We start from the raw sequence: 16,081 nt of genomic DNA on the forward strand, positions 1-16,081 counted from the left end.
TGGGACCTCCTCACCCTTGCAACATGTCAGGCCTCAGGCAGGAGACAAAAATGCCCAAGGCTGAGTGTGGAGCTCAGGTAAAAAGAGAGAGAATGGCTTTGAGCCTGGTGTGTAAGCATGCCTTGTTCCCAAGGCCAGTATTTACATGTGGGGTCACTTCCACCTTTGGTACAGTTAATCAGGCGCTGATTACGTTCCATGGCATCATCCTGACTTCAGGACTTTGCAGGAAAGCTGAGGCAGGACACTGCTCAAGTGCATTTGACAATAAAATGCTTTGTGCAGCCAGATGTAAATTCCACTTGCCCTTATGCTCATGCTAAACCGTAAGCGGGGCTGACCCTTATGGAGCTGGGCTTTTCTTTGCCGGGAGACTCTTGTCAGCTAAGGCTCAGAACTCCGCCAACCACTTAGGCTTTTAGGCAAAACGCGATGCAACCCTAGAAGGCTGGTCACTGCTCTGCACCAGCTGCCAGCCAGAGAGACAACCAATAAAAATGGAAGATCCTTCTCTGTGAGAAAACAGGCCTCGGACTCAAAGCGGGGGGCCTGAGGGGAAGGTGAGCAAAGAAAGGCAAGGCGAGGGCGCTGCTTCAAGAAGCCGGGTTCATTCAAACCCCGAGGACAGCAAACCCCGCCTCCCCACGCCGCCGCCTGCTCAATCGCCGAGCGCTCCGGGTGTGAGCTCGCCCCGCGGGGAGCGGCTTGGAGCCGAGGAGGCGGTGGCAGAGGTGCTTTGGGCAGCCCCGCGCGGCGGATAGGCCCAGGCAAACAACACCCATTCCCCCTCCTCCTTGCTCAGTTCAACTCCCACTCGGCCCCGGCCACGCCCTGTCGCCACCGCCCCCTCGGGCAGCTTTCCGCTCGGCAGCCAGGCCTCGGTCGGGGGCGGGAGAGAGGCGGTGCCTCGAAGAAGGCACCGCGGCCGCCGGAAACTACGAGTACCGAGAGCCTTCGCGGCAGTACCCCACCCCCTTTCTCCCACCACTCAGCGCGCGTCACCTTGGGCTCAGCCAATGGAGACCGAGCCAGGGAAAAAGGGCGCCCGGGTCCGGATGCGCCTCAGGAAAGCCATGCTCCCTACGCGGGGGCAGCGGGCGGTTCACCCGGCGCGCCGATCAGTCGGTGGTCTGCACGCGCTCACGTCCGCCCCTCTCGCTTGCCCGGGGCAAGGGCCCTACTTTTTTCTTTAGTGGCAACTGGAGGGATTGCTGGAGCGGGTTTTTGAGTGGAGGGCACTGGGAAATGAGTAGGGGGCGGGATATCCTGAGACAACAAGTTTGGCTGTATGGAGGGCCTACCGACAGCGCTCCTGAGCTAGAACGCCGAGAGAAAGAGCCCCGGAGGAGCCGGGGAGGAAGAGAAGAGCTGCTAAAAGAATAACCCCGAGAAAGGGGGTGGAGAGGAGGCGGCCCCAGCGCCCCGGCCCCCGGCAGGTCGGCGGCCAATCCGCTGGGGGAAGGGGTGGAGAGTCGGAGGCTCCGGCGGAGACAGGCCGAGGGGGGTGGGGAGTCGGCCGGGCTCGCACCGCCCTGGCCCCGCCCCCGACCCGCGCCGCCGCCCGCGCCGTGCGCCGCCGCTGTCAATCAAGGGCGAGTCAGCCGGGCTCGGGCGGAGAGAGGAGCTGCTACGCCACAGCCCAGCGGCGGCCATTCGCGGAAAAAGAGGCAGAGCCTGTGCCAGCTACAGCCTCCTCCGAGCCACCGCGGGCGGGCGGGACCGGCCTCTCCTCCCGCCTCGCCCCCACCCCCACCCACCTCTATCCCAGTGTCTCCGTCTGAGGGTTTGTCCTGTTAATGCGGGATGAGCGGTACGTATTCTCCACCCCCCTCAGTCTCCTTCGCCGCCTCCCTCTCTCCCTCCCTCCCCAGACCCTGCTGGGTTCTTCCCCCTCCCCCGGGGCCGCTGAGATGCTTTAAGGGGAGGAGGAGAGGGCGGGAGGGAATCAGGGGGAGGGAAGGAGGGTTGTGTTTTGTCTTAATGTCTGAGAGAGAACAACCTCCTTCTGGGTGTTGCTCTGGAGCCGATGGGTCGGGTTTCAAACCACGTTTTGTGATATCCCCTCCTCCCTTCCCTCCTTCTCCCCACCCCTGCCGGTGTGCGTGGATCGCGGGTTTATGGAGATTAATGTTCGGGGGGAGGGGGGAGAAGAGAAGAGGGAGAAGACGAATAATAATAATCCTAATAACCTGTTGTCGTGTGTGTGTGTGGTGGGGGGGTTTGTTGCAGATCAGAAGAAGGAGGAGGAGGAGGAGGCGGCAGCGGCAGCGGCGATGGCTACAGAAGGAGGGAAAACCTCTGAGCCAGAGAATAACAATAAAAAACCCAAAACCTCAGGCTCCCAGGTAAAAGCAAGCAAATAAAAAAAATTCATCACGACACATTAGGAGAGAGAGGGAGTTATGCCCTTTAAATGCCCAGAAGTAACAATAAAAATGTTTATCCACTCAAAGCATCTTTCTGAGAGTGTGGAACTTAAATTGTAAATTCATCAAGATTTCACCTCTTTGAGGGTATAACGCTGTTTAAAATTACATCAGGAATTCAGACTATAAGAAAAGGGTGTGTGTGTTCCCAAGGGCATTTTGAGTTTAGGAACATAACACTTCACAAAGTTTTAAAGACATTTCCTTTTATTTAAACTTGATATTATAGGACTTGCTTCCTTATTCATATAGTTCTTATCTACTTTTGTTTGTATTTCTTTTTGATTTCTGCTGCTTCCTAAATTCTGTTATGTCGAGCTAAATTCTGTTATGTAGAGCTGTCAAAATAAGTAACCCCCTGGCAACTACTGGCCTCCACTAAATCCGCCCACTTTTTTTTCCCCCCCTCTCCTTTACCATCCCATTTTGGGTAGGACTCTCAGCCCTCTCCTCTGGCTTTACTGGCAGCTACTTGCAGCAAAATAGGGACTCCTGGTGAAAATCAAGCAACTGGACAACAACAAATTATTATAGATCCAAGTCAAGGATTGGTGCAACTTCAGAATCAACCACAACAGCTAGAACTGGTAACAACGCAACTTGCTGGAAACGCTTGGCAACTTGTTGCCTCCACTCCTCCTGCTTCAAAAGAGAATAACGTTTCTCAACCAGCTTCTAGTTCGTCTAGTTCTTCCAGCAGTAATAACGGGAGTGCATCTCCTACAAAAACTAAATCAGGTAATTCTTCCACCCCTGGTCAATTTCAAGTCATACAAGTACAAAATCCAAGTGGTAGTGTACAGTACCAAGTAATTCCACAACTTCAGACAGTGGAAGGTCAACAAATTCAAATCAATCCAACTAGTAGTTCATCTCTACAGGATTTGCAGGGTCAAATTCAGCTCATTTCTGCAGGTAATAATCAAGCTATACTTACAGCTGCTAACAGGACAGCTTCTGGGAATATTCTTGCTCAAAACCTGGCAAATCAGACAGTTCCAGTCCAAATTAGACCTGGTGTTTCAATACCACTGCAGTTACAGACTCTTCCTGGTACTCAGGCTCAAGTTGTAACAACCCTACCAATTAACATTGGAGGAGTGACTCTAGCTTTGCCAGTGATAAACAACGTGGCTGCCGGAGGAGGGACTGGGCAGGTTGGCCAGCCTGCTACTACTGCTGATAGTGGGACTTCCAATGGGAATCAATTAGTTTCCACACCCACCAACACCACTACTTCTGCCAGTACTATGCCGGAATCTCCCTCCTCCTCCACTACCTGCACAACCACTGCTTCAACATCTTTGACAAGCAGTGACACATTAGTGAGCTCAGCAGATACGGGCCAGTATGCAAGCACATCAGCCAGTAGTTCTGAACGCACCATTGAAGAATCTCAAACACCTGCTGCTACTGAGTCTGAAGCCCAGAGCTCCAGTCAGCTTCAGCCTAATGGAATGCAGAATGCACAGGATCAATCAAATTCTCTTCAGCAGGTGCAAATTGTAGGCCAACCTATCTTACAACAGATCCAGATCCAACAGCCTCAGCAACAGATCATTCAGGCTATTCCACCACAGTCATTTCAACTCCAGTCAGGGCAGACAATTCAGACCATCCAGCAGCAGCCTTTACAGAATGTTCAACTTCAAGCAGTAAATCCGACTCAGGTGCTTATCAGGGCTCCAACTTTAACACCTTCAGGGCAAATCAGTTGGCAAACTGTACAGGTTCAGAATATTCAGAGTCTTTCAAATTTGCAAGTTCAGAATGCTGGGTTATCCCAACAATTAACCATCACCCCAGTGTCTTCAAGCGGTGGCACAACTCTTGCTCAGATTGCTCCGGTGGCTGTTGCTGGTGCCCCAATAACTTTGAATACTGCCCAGCTTGCATCAGTGCCTAACCTTCAGACAGTGAGCGTTGCCAACCTGGGTGCTGCAGGTGTTCAAGTGCAGGGAGTTCCCGTTACAATCACTAGTGTTGCAGGTAAGTTATGACATCTTTTTAAGTACCTTTTAAATAGTTTTTCATAACAATTACTGCTTTTCTTTGCTAATTCTTAGGTTTGACTTAGACCTCTGAAGTAAACCCAGAATCATAAGGAACCAGAAACAGGAATATTATACTAACAAACATAGCTCTATAGTAATCAGTGTGACAAGTTCACTTTTGTAGATTTTATAATGTGTTAAATTTGTTAGTTTTTTTAGAAGTATTATTTTATGGGACAAAGCTTTCTGATTAGAAACATAATTGTCTTCTGTAATTTAGAGGTCTTATTTGAATACATTCGAACTCTTCAGAAAGAAGCCTAGTCAAAATGATATTTATCTCTTTGAGGGAAAGTAATTTTAAACTGAGTTGGCATATATAATTGTGAGTCTGTTGAACTTTTAATTCTGTGGTGTGATAAGGCTTTTTTTTCGTGGAAGTTATTTCTCAAGCTTCAGCATCTTGTCACCCATGCTTTTGTGTTTTATAACACTGGACTGTTTTAAACTAGATTCTGATACAGTTGAGAGATAATTTTAAGTTGTAAATTGGTTAACTTTTATGTCTACTTTTATGCTAATATCAGGATTTGAATGAATAATCCTTCATTTATAGAATTATATTTAATTACATCTTATGGTCATTGTGTGATTTGTAGATGTTTAATATAAGGTTGGTGGAAAGCAATGAAAAATGTTGACAGTAAAATGTGACTAATTTGAATTGTGGTAAAGTTATTTTTAAGCCAATTGTAAAAGCAGTTGTTATTTGTTATGCATATAAATAGATACTTCCAAAGTACTTGGAAGTAGTTTTAATCTTTTTTGGACCAGTCTTATTGTACCTAATAACTTTTGTTTTCTAGTAATTAAACCCTTTTCATTGTTTCTGATTTGATGAAAACCTCATTATGTTTTAGTGCCTTTGATACTTCCAGAACTTGTTAGTTAAATATTTCTATTTTGATAATCTGAGATAAATAAGTTTATCACTTTTGAATGATCTTTCTTGACACAAGTTGCAGAAAAATTACACTAGGGTGTTCTTTTATGGTTAATACCTAAAGTGGACATATATATGTAAAATTGTAAATTGCCAGATAAAGCCATCTGATTCAGGAGAACCGAGATTATATTTTTTATCCAGATACCACTGCTTCTAGGCCAGCGCTATCCAGCAGAACTTTGTGTGATATTGGAAATGTTTATGTGCCCTATCTAAAATGTTAGCCACAGGCTACATGTGGCTGTTAAGCAGTTAAATGTGTCTGGGGCAACTGAGGAACTGAATTTTAAATTTTATTTAATTTTAATTTAAGTAGCCATATGTGGCTAGTGGCCCCTATATTGGCAAGCACAGTCATCTAGTTAGTGTTTTGATTGTAGTACTTTTTCTCCTAAAACTATTACAGCATAATTACATAAGTGTTTCTCTGGATTACAATCCTTAACTTGCTTTGTTTCTATTTCTTTGCTAAAAACTTTGACAATAATTACAGTATTTCAGAAAACTGTTTTTGGTGGGTTGAATGACAGTTTGCATTGTCAAAGCAGAAGTTACTTCACTTCCATTTCATCTTGCTTATTAAACATTAGTTAGTGAGTTGTGATTAAGAGAATTGAGTAACTTATAATTTAGGTTAGAAGTAATCAATTTTTCTGCTTTCTGGTTGTTATCTTTTGCAATCCAGAGGTTTTCCCTTAGCCATTGTGAGGGTAAACAAATGTTTTGGCCACCCAAACTTAGATTAACTTGAATGGTGCATTATAATAAACACAGGATCCAGTTTTTGGTAGTATAAGTTTTGAATTGTGGGGGTCAAGGGATTTGCCTTTCAAACAAACTTTCCAGGTGATTCTAAAACTCATTGAAGTGGCTGGCTGTGGTGGCTCATCCCTGTAATCCCAGCACTTTGGGAGGCCAGAGTGGGAGGATTGCTTGAGCCCACTAGTGCAAGACCAGCCTGGGCAACATAGGGAGACCCCGTCTCTACAAAAAATTAAACAAAAATTAGCTGGGTGTGGTGGCACACCTGTGGTCTCAGCTTCTTGGGAGGCTGAAATAGGAGGATCGCTTGTGCCCAGGGCATCCAGGCTGCAGTGAGACCCTGTCTCAAACAAACAAACTCACTGAAGTTTGAGAATCAAGTGTCTGGTCATCAGCAGTGAACCAGAAGACAGAATATGGAAGCAGGTGGGGGTGTTGAGCTAGTTCATTTGTGCCTCAGAGAATGGATTTCGGTGGCAACTACAACTTTTTAGTTTTTATTTTACAAGTGTATATTGAGACGGCTACTGTATGCTGAACACTGCCAATAGGTATGGTTATTCCTTCATTTTCAGGGATAATTTTTTCACTTAAAGGATTTACATGATTTGGGTGGTTCTGTTTAAGTATGGGAGGAAATTTGAACTCTATATAGTTGGATTTTTTCCCCCCTGAAACCAAAGATTTAAAATTTTGTCGATGTTGTTTATGTTCTAATAAATATGCTCAATCATTTAAAAAAGACAGCAGTCTGACAAAGACCAGAAATGTACCTTGCTTGATGTCTACAAGTCAATACAGTTAATCTAGGCCTAGTTGTTTGCAGATTTTACCCCATCGCCTAACATAGTAGGTGCTGGACAATGCTCTTTGAACGAGGGTATAAAAGATGATGAAGAAAATAGCAGTTTGTAATTAGGAGCAATGCCTTGGAATGGTTTTAATGAAGCGAATGAAACAACTTTGTTTTCATTGATTTCTTTTGACTTTGCATTTTTAAGACACTAAGAGTGGGCCAGGTGTGATGGCTCACACCTTTAATCCTGGCACTTTGGGACGCCAAGGCAGGCGGATCACCTGAGGTCGGGAGTTCGAGACCAGTCTGACCAACATGGAGAAACCCTGTCTCTACTAAAAATACAAAATTAGCCGGGCGTGGTGGCACATGCCTGTAGTCCCAGCTACTCGGGAGGCTGAGACAGGAGAATCAGTTGAACCCAGGAGGCGGAGGTTGCAGTGAGCCTAGATCATGCCCTTGCACTCCAGCCTGGGCAACAAGAACGAAACTCCATCTCAAAAAAAAAAAAGAAAAGAAAAGAAAAAAGACACTAAGAGTGGAACACCAGGAACTTTACTGTCTTGACAAAGGGGGGAAGGAGTAATGCGTACCCATATCGCCCTTTTATAAATGAGCCGTGAAAATTCAGATCTTTTACTTCATGTCCCCATTCATCTGTAAGTACTTTCTTGGTCGGTTCATTGTGTTCCCCAGGAGAATGGTATTGTTTAATCTGTGGGGAAAATTTTGCTCTAAATTTTTATGACAAGTCTTGAAAAAATTAGTGGCTTTGACAGATGTTATTGCTAGCTCAAGGACAATGAGCTAAAACTCTCCACCATCTACCATTCTCATTTTACTCTTCAAGAGGTTAGGGGAAGTCTGGATGATATGGACAGAAAAAAAGTGAAATCATACAAAGTATATCTAATGAAATCAGTACTTGAATCTGGGGAGCTTCATACTTAGTTTTATGAAATGAGAATGTTAGTGACAACCTAGGGGGATCCTTTTCCCATTAATAATGTGTTCAGTATAATGTGTTTCTGTGCTTTGGTCTCAGCTGTAAATCCTGACCTTCATGCTGAGCATTAGTTAGAATTGTAGTAGGAACTAAATATGTGTATGCTCTGCATTCTTTTTGTTTCGTTATTGGGATTCTGAATTTGACTTAAAAATTTTTTTACTTTTACTTTAAAAAAAAATAGATTTGGAGGTACAAGTGCAGTTGTGTTATATGGATATATTGCATAGTGGTGAACTCTGGGATTTTAGTGTACCCATCACTGAAATAGTGAACCTTGTACCCAATAAGTATTTTTTCCACCTTCACCCCACCCCCCACCTTTTGTAGTCCCCAGTGTCTGTTATTCCACCTGTATGTCCTTGTGTAATCATTTTTTTTTTTTAGCTCCCACTTTAAGTGAGAACATGCTGAGTTTGACTTCAAAGGAAAAGCAGAAACCTTACTTTAAACTCAAAGACAGCTAATTGTACCTCTGGCTTAAGTTCCTTTATTTTAACTAAGTGAGGAGAGTGAACTACCTGTTTTCACAGTGTTTTCTAGTAGTCAAAGAGCCCTAAATAAAGTGAATTTCATGTGTTACATTTCCTTAGTTAAAGAATTTAGAGCTTGTAGGAACAATTGATATCTAAATCTGTAATTAACTTGGAGTGGCCCACAGTGTGACTTATTTTTGGCAGTAATCATCATATGTAGTAACAGCTCATACTGTAAGCCTTTTGATTGATGAACTATTATTTCTTTGTCAATTTTAGTGGAACTTAACAGTTTTATGCTGGTTCTCCCACAGAGGAAGTTCAGACTTAATGATAAGATACTGCTGACCCTTCAATAACTTGATTCTCTTACCTAATTTCTTTACTTCTCCAGGGAATTAAAATATGAAACCTGGGGATATAGTATGAAACCAGAAATGGGAGGACTAATGCTTCATTATTGGTAAAAAATAGGTAACAAAGAAAATAATTAAAATTTATATTTAATTTTAAAACTGAATTTAATCTAGTAGAATTAACTTCGTACACTGATCTTTTTTTCTAGAGTTTTACTAAAGGTGGAAAATTGGTTTGACGTTTAATACAAATATGGTTTTCCTTTGCCATGTATGTTTTATTAATTTGGATTTCCCTAATGGGCATCTGTATATATACATACTCATGTACTCCTGTGTTTGGCTCCTCTTTTTCCAGAGGAGTCAGATTTACTCAAGTAATCTTATTTCTTTAAAATTTTGTAATACTGTTTGTTATGGATTGGAATTCATTATTAGAAACTTAAATCTTATACTCAATACAAATGACTTAGGTTCTGAACTACCAAGCTGGCTTTACCTATTAAATGATTTTTTCATAGAAGATGAAAAGTACTCAATGTAGAGCCACGTTAATTTTTTAAAAGGGCTTTTTTTTTTTTTTTAAAGAAGTATTTCAGGTTAGAGTAGCAAAGGAAAATAGAGTTGTTTGTTTGTTTGTTTGTATTTGAGATGGAGTCTCATTCTGTTGCCCAGGCTGGAGTGCAGTGGCACGATATCTATTCACTGCAACCTCCACCTTCTGGGTTCAAGCAATTCTCCGGCCTCAGCTGTCCAAGTAGCAGGGACTACAGGCACATGTTACCACACCTGGCTAATTTTAGTAGAGATGGGGTTTTGCCATGTTGGCCAGGCTGGTCTCGAACTCCTGACCTCAGGTGATCTCCCCACTTCAGCCTCTCAGAGTGCTGGGATTACAGGCGTGAGGCACCGTGTCTGACTGAAAATAGAGTTTTAATCACCTGCTTTTCAAATTCTGAATCAGGGAATATATAATGAGTAATACGGAATATTGGGGCAGGCATGAAAGCAGGTTGAGAATATTGGGGCAGGCATGAAAGCACCCACAGCTCTAAATTTGCTTAATCAAGAGAGAAGATAGGGAATGGTGCTACACATAGATCTTGTTGAAATAACAAGACTTACAAAATGATAGAATTGTAGGTGGAAAGAATCTTGGAGATTATGGCTTAGCAGTTGTAACCTTTTGATACTGCTGGTAGAGTCTATTTATAAAGGCATTTTGTGTTTTTACTGTTTGAAGTGAAAGCAGAAATATGGGTCGAAGGTTCTGCATTGCTACATTAAGTACTTGGGGGTGACACAGTAAGGATTGATAGTAATGGGGGAACCTGGCCTAATATCGGACTATATACATATATGTGCTCTTCTGTGCTTTTCTGATGTGGGTTTGAGTTAAGATTGGATGTTGAGTTAACATTGGATGTTCATAATGCTTGTCATTTTGCTACCTAGTGAATAAGGAAATTGTGGCAAAGGAAACCTGTTGAACCACAAATTGCTTATTTAAGTATGTGGTAAGATGAGGGCTTAATGAAATTGTAGTTACTAAGGTAACTTAAAATAAATGAGCCTCTTTCTCCCACCCCTTTCCTTAGCCCTATTTTAGAAATGAAGAAATTGAAGCCCAGAAAGGTTAAAATGACCCTCTTATATTTGATGGCAAAGTGAGGGCTAGAATCTTGACTTTTCCTCTAGTTGTCTTTCTACTGCATTTCTGGGTTTGCTTTTTGGAAGTCAAGACAATAAAAATGGATGTTATCCTAGGGTCAGAAGGAACTTTCAAATTCAGTTTCAGGCTAGTATCAATAACTTAAAATTTATGCTGCGTGGTTAAAAAGTACCAGAAAATTTCACATGAATAACACCTCAATTTTTAAAAATATTCTTAACTTCAGACAAATGAGCTTGATAACCATCCTTAGCAAAGTCCTTGAATGAATTATTGAGTAGTTGGCTCTTGAGCATTTTAAAAAAGAACTGAGGAATCACTGGGAGCCAGTATGGGTTCACTAAGAAACTAGGTTCATATCTTCTTTCTTTAGGGTTTCCAGATGAGTATCCAAAGGAAATAATGTTAACATAATTTATCTTGATTTTAGTATTGATAGTTGTGGCCTCTTTGAAGGCTCACAGCTGGTTGCACAATTGTATGAAAAGTGGTAATTGATTATTCACCTCCGTAAGAGGTCTCACACTATGGCATGGGGTTCTAATTTTGATGTAGTGTGGCATTTTTTTTTCAGATACCAGGTTGAAGGATGGCTGAATTTACTGAATTCAAATATGAGACAGAGCTGGTAGATGGTGCTAATATGATAGAACTGAGATTCAGAGTGATCTTAACAGGCTGAAATGGTGGGCCAGAATTAGTAAGATATAATTAACAGGTAAGATCCTCTACTTAAGATGGAGTGAATTACATACCTACAAGGTAAAAAACCTGGCTTGGCAGGAGGACTTGTGAAAATGATTTGGAATTTATTGGCTTAAAATGAACTGAGAGTAGAATAAAGTTTCTTCTGTACATTGTGCTTGTCAGACACTTCTGCAATATTGTGTGCAGTACCAGGTGGCACATTTTAAATGGGACATTGAGAGACTCACAAATGTATGAAGAAGGATTCCCAGAATGAAGAATGTGGAAAACATTTCATACTAGCAATAATCAAAGAACAGAGTTTTATCTTTAAAAGAAAACAAGAAATTGTGATAGCTGTCTTTAGATGTATGAAGGGCTTTGTTTTTTTTTTTCTGACATAGTTCTGTAATTTTGTTTTGGCCCTGGAAAAACATATGTATATGCACACACAAAGACAGACTAGAGTTACACAACAGTGGAATGGTTTGTTTAATTAAGTAGTGATCATTCATTGAAGATTGGATGTTCATCTGTCAAAGATTCTGTAGACTGCAAAAGAATTTCTTGTACCATATAGAAAACTTGATTGAACTATAAACTCTGAGTCTTATTCTAATTCTAAAATTAAAGATCCGTGAAATTAGAGTGTATATTTTATTTTGTTCTGGGTACTCCCGTCCAGTACATGGTCAGAGGTCTCTGTAAGTCTTAAACTTACATGATTAAGTATTTAGGGATTTTTGTGAGGGAGGTTTAGGGTGATATTTACCATTTTTCTTATAGAGGCTGTATAATTAGGGTGAATTCTATTAAGCAATACATGTAGCACTTTTTAATATATTTCTGTTCATTCTTAAATTTACTATGTGCTTAGGTGCTATTTTTCTATGTCATTTGTTCCTTTATTTGGTGAATACCAACACATTAGTATTTTAAACACATGCTTTAGTTCTGACACTGAATTTGTAGTTAGGATATTTTATCTTGGTATAGTAGCCTCCTCTTATCCGTGGTTTCTGTTACCTGTGGTCAACCATGGTCCAAAAATATTAAATGGAATATTCTAGAAGAAAACAATTTGCAAGTTTTAAATTGCATGCCTTTCTGAGTAGTGTGGTGAAATCTCAGTCTGTCCAGGGCAAATGGGAATCTTCTCTTTGTCCAGTTATACCCTCTGTATCTGCTAACGAGTCACTTAGTAGCCTTCTCAACTGCTGTGATATCACAGTGTGTTCAAGTATTTTTACTTTGCATATTTATGACCTCAAAGCGCAAAAGTAGTAATGCTGGCAATTTGGATATATCTAAGAGAAGCCAAATATATGCCAAAGAGAAGTTGTTATCTCATACTTTGTATAATGTATAAATTAAACTTTATCACAGGTGTGTATATATGTATGTATGTATGAAACAACAATATGTATAGGGTTCAATCCATGGTTTCAGGGATCCAGTGGGGGTCTTGGAACATATTCCCCACTCTGATTAGGGGGGACTGCTCCAGCTCTTTAACCATAGTTGTGTTTCTGATACTATCACTTTAGTGTGAACAATGTGATTACTTTTTCTTGAGTGGAATTAGAAAACAGTTGGAAAATCTAGGATCCTAAAAGAGCCCAAATTCTGGGAAGCACTCACAGCTTTAAATTTGTCAATTTTCCCTATGGAGTAAGTAAAATCCAGCATGCCTTTTTATTTATTTATTTTTTAGGTATTTATGCTGATCTTTTATTTGTATAAATTTGTGAGGTACAAGTACAAGTTTGTTACACTGATATGTTGTATAGTGGTGAAGGCAGGGCTTTTAGTGTGTACATTACTGCAGTAATGTACATTGTACCCATTAAGTAATTTCACATTCTCTACTCCCCTCACACCCTCCTTTCTTTTCTTTCTTTCTTTCTTTTTTTTTTCCATGAACAGTCCTGCTGCAGTAGTCCCCCCTTTTTTTTTTGGCTCAGAATATCTGGTACAAAGGTGTTTTTTGAAAATGTTTGAGGCTAAGTGCAGTGGCTCATCCTGTAATCTCAGCACTTTGGAAGGCTGAGGGAGGAGGATCACATGAGCCCAGGAGCTTGAGACCAGCCTGGGCAACATAGTAAGAGTGTACCTCTACGGAAAAAGGAAAAAGTAAAAAATCAGCTAGGTGTGGTGGCCCATGTTTGTAGTCCCAGCCACTCAAGTGACTGAGGCGGGAGGATTGCTTGAACTCAAGAGTTCTGTTCAAGGTTGTAGTAACCTGTGATCGTCACTGCACTCCAGTCTGGGTGACAGAGTGAGACCTTGTGTCTTAAAAATATGTTTATATGCATGTAAAATGTTTAAGACTCAAGAATCTTTCGAATAGAAAAAGTGATAATTCAAATATATGAAGCTTTTCTTTTCCTGAGGGATGATAATAAAGTTAAGGAGGTAAGAAATATCTGTGCTTGATCAGAGGTATGGTTCTTATAGTAGATTTATTATTAGTGCAGAGGCTTCATAGAGCACAACACTAAGAATTAAAACTCAACATTTTCGCTTGGGTGCTCCCTGCCCCCACCAATTAGTTGTACCACTCCGGGCAAACATCATAATTGTAGATCCATTCCTTTTTTTTTTTCATTTGCAAAATAGTGATACTAGTTCCTACCTTCTTTACCTCATAGAGTCTCAAAGATTAGATAAGATATGTAAGAAAAGTCTTTGAATAATGTAAAGAAAACTGTATGCAGGAGGTGGTAACCCAGTGACATCTCTACATAGTGACACCCACTGGAAGAATGTGAAGTAGTAAAGTGGGAGAATGAGATATTTTAGGTATGGATGTTAGCTTGAGTTATATGTCAGAGGTAAACGAGAAATTTGTGTAAGAGGAATGTCAGAAAGCTTTCGTAAAGTGCAAGCAAGGGTGAGGTGAGGTGTATGGAGAGAGGTGTATTTACAGGTGGAAAAGAAGTGGTGTGGCCTGGCATGGTGATTCACACCTGTAATCCCAGCACTTTGGGAGTTTGAGGCAGGCAGATCACTTGAGCTCAGGAGTTTGAAACCAGCCTGGGAAACGTGGTGAAACCTATCTCTACTAAAAATACAAAAATTAGCTGGGCATAGTGTTGCATGCCTGTAGTCCCAGCTACTCTGGGAGACCGAGGTGGGAGAATTGCTTGAGCCTGGAAGTCGAAGGTTTTAATGAACTATCGTGCCACTGCACTTCAGCCTGGGCAACAGAACGAAACCCTGTCTCAAAATAACAACAACAACAACAAAACAGGTGGTATATTTTAGTATAGTAAGAACTAAATGTCTGCTGTCTGATTAACCCTTGTTAGGTTCTGAAGATACTAACTAAACCTGTCTTAAAATGATGCTTATGTTCAGGAGAAAGACTTAAATACATGAAACCCTTATATGGCAGCTGCAGCTACATATGAGAGTTTATACTTAAGTACTGGGTTTTGAGGCATGGAAAACAAGTGTGAGAGCTCAGAAGTCAGTGAGGTTAGTGGGAAGTAAACAAGAAAGGCTTTTTCTGGTGGAGATAGAATTTGAAATAGGCCTTAAAGATTGGTTTGGAAAGTAGACATTTGAGACTTTGGGGGTGACAGGTGAAGAGTGAAGATGGCTTGAATCAAGCTGCTAAACTCGGAATGAACTTGATGGGGACCAAATATTGGAAAAGCGTAAAGCTATCACGTGGAAGCTTATAACTAACACAGAGAACGATGGGTTCTCTTCTGTGTGCTTCCTAGAGGCTTAGTGGTCTTGCAGAGTAGCTCAGGGTTTGCCAACCAAACAGCCTGCCACTCCTGCATCAGCTGCAGAAGCGTGTTTGTTGAACCATTTCCTAACATTTTGTTTGAAGAAGAGATTCTGCCAAAATAATAAATAAATTTTAAAAAACTTGAATCTAGTGGATTGGAGGTATTGAGTAAAAATATTTGCAATGCAGATGATACTAGAGTGTTTCTTTGTAGATAAAAGTGTAGAAAGTTAGAAATCAGGAGCTCAGATAAAAGGATGTTGTTGGAGTAATTTATGAATTCACAGTGGTCCCTAGAAAGGCTGTGGCAGCAAAGTAAATGGTTACTAGATATAAAAAAACAGCTTATGGAACTTCTCTAGGACCCACACTGGTGACGTGAAATAAATGGTAAGGGATTGGGTAAAAACATAAGGTTGGTTTGTTGTTTTCCCCTACTCTGTATCAAGCATGCTAATGGGCATTGAGAAACTAAAGATGAAGTGAGACATGTTTTCTGCTCTCATACGATATATTATCTGTTGTGGGAGACACAGTGTATTTCTCTGCTTCTAGGACATGCTTTTTACATTTTATTTTTATTTTATTTTACATATATGTTTATATACATATATATATATATTTTTTTTTAAGATGGAGTCTTGTTCTATCACCCAGGCTGGAGTGCAGTGCCATGATCTCGGCTCACTGCAGCCTCTGCCACCCAGGTTCAAGTAATTCTCCTCCCTCCCAGCCTCACGAGTAGCTGGGATTATGGGCATCTGCCACCACGCCCAGCCAATTTTCGTATTTTTAGTAGAGAGGGCGTTTCGCCATGTTGGCCAGGCTGGTCTTGAACTCCTGACCTCAGGTGATCCACCCACCTCGTCCTTCCTAAGTGCTGCAATTACAGGCGTAAGCCACCACGCCCGGGCCCATTTTAAATCTTTGAAATTAAAACACACCTTGTAATCAAAGGCATGTCGTAGTTTAATTAGCAGAACTTTTTTCTTTCTTATGAGCACTTGCATCTTAGACTCAATGGTATATGATAGATATTATCTGTATATCTGTATATCATATATATATGTATATATAGCTAATTAAATTACTTTGTGGTGTTTGGTTTATAAAAGCTATGAATGAAATGTTACAGAAGCCCAGAGGAAGGAAGAACTA

At 41.3% G+C, this 16,081-nt stretch overlaps 1 protein-coding gene across 2 annotated transcripts in view; it reads left to right on the forward strand.

Moving 5' to 3' along the window:
- The first annotated feature begins 1,553 nt into the window (after positions 1-1,553).
- The window catches only part of SP4 (Sp4 transcription factor), an 88,334-nt gene continuing 73,806 nt past the window's right edge, over positions 1,554-16,081 (forward strand). Inside the window, exons 1-3 of one of the 2 annotated variants that reach the window (XM_017871550.1) lie at positions 1,554-1,810; positions 2,230-2,345; positions 2,861-4,415. In XM_017871550.1, coding sequence (XP_017727039.1) covers positions 1,804-1,810; positions 2,230-2,345; positions 2,861-4,415 — 1,678 coding nt within the window. In that variant the 5' untranslated portion in view covers positions 1,554-1,803. The remainder of the gene's footprint in view (positions 1,811-2,229; positions 2,346-2,860; positions 4,416-16,081) is intronic. The other variant, XM_017871551.1, reaches the window with a different exon arrangement.

Source organism: Rhinopithecus bieti, unplaced genomic scaffold (assembly GCF_001698545.2).
Source record: "Rhinopithecus bieti isolate Rb0 unplaced genomic scaffold, ASM169854v2 scaffold_5882, whole genome shotgun sequence".
NCBI classification, from domain to species: Eukaryota; Metazoa; Chordata; class Mammalia; order Primates; family Cercopithecidae; genus Rhinopithecus; species Rhinopithecus bieti.